This window comes from Charadrius vociferus, unplaced genomic scaffold (assembly GCF_000708025.1).
Source record: "Charadrius vociferus isolate BGI_N301 unplaced genomic scaffold, ASM70802v2 scaffold2680, whole genome shotgun sequence".
Lineage (NCBI taxonomy): Eukaryota > Metazoa > Chordata > Aves > Charadriiformes > Charadriidae > Charadrius > Charadrius vociferus.
The window spans coordinates 1,421-4,534 of NW_009646282.1; the positions used below are offsets into that span (position 1 = coordinate 1,421).

Consider the following 3,114-nt stretch of genomic DNA (forward strand, 5'->3'; position numbering starts at 1 on the left):
CGTCAGATACGAACAGATTTCCCAAGAAGTTCCAATCAATCCTCTGTTCCCAGCAGAATTTCATTCTAACCCCATGTGAACACTTCCTCCTGCTCAAGGGATCACCCCCCTCCGGGATCCAGGAGCCTCCGGCATTAATCACCGCTGCCAAATTCCTGTGTATTTTCCCCATATTCCCCCCCACCACCACCACGCTGCAATTCCCAAGTGAGGGAGGGGAAAGGGGACAGCGAGGACGATACTCACCCCCACCGGCAATGGTGGCTTTGATGAGCGAATCCAACTCCTCATCCCCGCGGATCGCCAGCTGCAAATGGCGAGGAGTGATCCGCTTCACCTTCAGATCTTTGGAAGCATTGCCCGCCAGCTCCAGCACCTGCCGGGAAATTGTGGAGGGGGGGGGGGGGAAACACTCGGAATTCCAAGGGAAAGGATTTTTTGGAATCCCGCAACCTGGGATGAAGAGGCCCTACCTCTGCGGTGAGGTACTCGAGGATGGCAGCGCTGTAGACGGCAGCGGTGGCTCCCACTCGCCCGTGGCTGGTGGTGCGAGTCTTCAAGTGTCTGTGGATCCGGCCCACCGGGAACTGGGGCATGGAGCAATTAATTAACATCTCATTAACACTTACAGATCCCCCCAAATTCACGTAATTACGCTGATTTTAGCCCAAGCGATTCTCCCACCCTGCGTGTCTACAGCTTCTGGGTCCCCATCGCTCCATAATGACAACACAAATCATAAAACATTAGGTTTTTACCCCCAAAACAGGAGGGTTTTAGGCAGCCTGCCTCCCAGAAGGGCGAGTTTTGCTCAGAAATGCCCATTTTCAGATTAAACTGGGGAAGAAGCATGCGCCGTCGTGCCCTACCTGCAGCCCGGCTCTCTGTGAGCGCGACACCGCCTTGGCCTTGGCCTTCCCGCTGTCCTTTCCCGCCTTCCCACCAGCCTGCAAGAGAGAAACGCGCCTCTTGGTTAACCTTAATTAATCCAGAGAGACCTGCTGCGCTATAATCCAGAGGTGAAGGCTGCAGGAAACCTTTCAGCCTCTCAAACAAGGCGAGTTTGAGGGGACAAGGGGGATTCAACAGGTGGTTCCTGCTACCGCTATTCCCATTATTTTCCAGAAAACACCAAATGGGGGGAAACCAGCCCAAATAACCCTGTTTGGGTTTTATTTTTGCAGCAGTTGTGAGAACAGTTTGACTCCCCAGTGGTTTTCTCCACTCTGCAGGCAGACGCCAACACGAGCTGCACGGCAGGAGACTGTGTCTGTACGTTGGAATTTGCAGCCCAGGCCTGAGGGATTCAAGGGGAATTCCCTTCCTGCTCCAGAGAGGAAAAAAAACACCAGGGAGCCCCCCCAAAAAAACTATAATCCCCCCCAAATTAAGTCTCCCAGCCTGTGATGAGCAGAGAAGCCCCAGTGGAGCCCCTGCAGAGGGAAAGCGGAGCCCTAAAACACGCTGGGTGCTTGTAATCCCTGTTTTCACACCACGTATTGATCCCACGATCCCTATCGCCTTCTAAAAAAAAGAATTAATTGCATCTTGCTGCCAGGGAGCTGAAGTCTGTCACCTTCCCACTCGTTCAGAGGGAACCACAGGATCCAGAGATCCCCAGGAGACCGAGGCGATGCTAACTGAGCATATTAATCCTTAAAATATGATTAATAGAGGGATATCCAAAATGCGCGTCCCGTCCCAGTGAGGCGGGAGTTAACACTGCGCACTTACACCAGCTGGAGAAAAAAATAATTAAATCACAAAGGGAAAATATTTAATCTGGAAGCGATAAAACAAGGGGAGCGGCGCCAGGTGAGGTCGGCAGCACCAGGCGCAGGTGGGTTCCTCCTCACGGCAGTGCCAGGGCCACCAGAGGAAATCCGGCCGCAGGAATGATGCCAGCAGCCGGCAAACCCGCGTGGCGTTTTGGCAGTCGACGCCAGGACAGGAGGGTCTGTAGAAGCGGTTGGCTCTGGTTTGTTAGGACGGAGATGTATCCAGAAACGCTTTGAAGCGCCGACTTGACGCTGCCTTTGCTGCGGTGAAGCTCAGGAGTTACTTTTATCAGTAGAAAACATCACTCAGTAAAACTTCAAAAATCAGGAAGGGGGATTTGGGGATATTTCCTCGCTCTAGAAATAAAAGACAGCTCTGGGAAAAGCCCTGGCTGTTGACACTGAGGGCTTTTATCAGCCAGCTGTGAACTTTCCCACTCCTCCGTCAAGTTTTCCAACTGGCAGCTGCCCGCCTGATGGTTCTCTACAAGATATTTATCTAAAAAGACGGAAGAAAAGTCTCACAGCGGAAGTCTCGAGGTTTGTCTCCATCTTTACCGACTCCTAAACGCTCTGCGGGGTTTGCAGAGGAAACACCGCAACAGTTTCCCACAGCTGAGCCGCCACCGGCTCCCTGCGGAAGCTCATCCCCCTCCTGGCGGAGAAACGAGGGGCTCCTTGGCCAACATCGCCTTCTCAGCACAGGGATTTACTCCTCTTCCTCAGGCAGCGTGGCTTCCAGGGACTCAGTGGGGTCAGAGATGGCAGCGAGTCACTTCTTTGTCCGGAGGGGATCATGTCAACAGGCGCAGGAACGCGACATCTCCTTCCCTTCTCCCCACAGAAGTGGGTCTCTGGAAGCACATTCCCATACCGAACCCTCACGGGATTTAACACACTGACTCTCACTCAGCAGGCAAACAACTTTCTTTTTCCTTCTTCTTCTCATCACTTCAAACAAGGGACTAAAACACTTCAAAAAAAGCAACTTTTTATCTATTGCCACAAGTTACGAGATATTCTTGAGCGGGAGTTTTCTGCGGGGGGGGGCGTTGCATAATCTCACGGTGCAGTTTCCACGTTGACCCTTAGCGACCGGGGGGCCCCTTCTGGAACCTCTTCGTCTCCTGAGCGACGCTCACAAACCCTGCAGAGGAGGACTTCCACGGGGGTTTAGATGGCCCGGTGGCACGAAGGAGGCACCGGGGAGGATTAAACCCCCAGCCTTCTCCCCGCCTGGCGGAATCAGCCTTTTCCTTGGGGAAACCACCAGCGAGCTCTGCCCGGAGCTCCGGCGCACAGAACCGAAACCCGGGAAACCAAACGCTCCTCGGGG

The 3,114-nt window shown here is 53.6% G+C and overlaps 1 protein-coding gene across 1 annotated transcript; it reads right to left on the bottom strand.

The window, feature by feature from the left end:
* Positions 1-246: 246 nt before the first annotated feature.
* LOC104285117 (histone H2A.V-like) lies at positions 247-978 on the bottom strand (the record flags this gene model as incomplete). Its single annotated transcript, XM_009883556.1, has 3 exons — positions 247-376; positions 474-587; positions 870-978. Coding segments are annotated over 3 exons (353 nt in total), but the record flags the coding sequence as incomplete, so codon positions are not given.
* Positions 979-3,114: the final 2,136 nt, after the last annotated feature.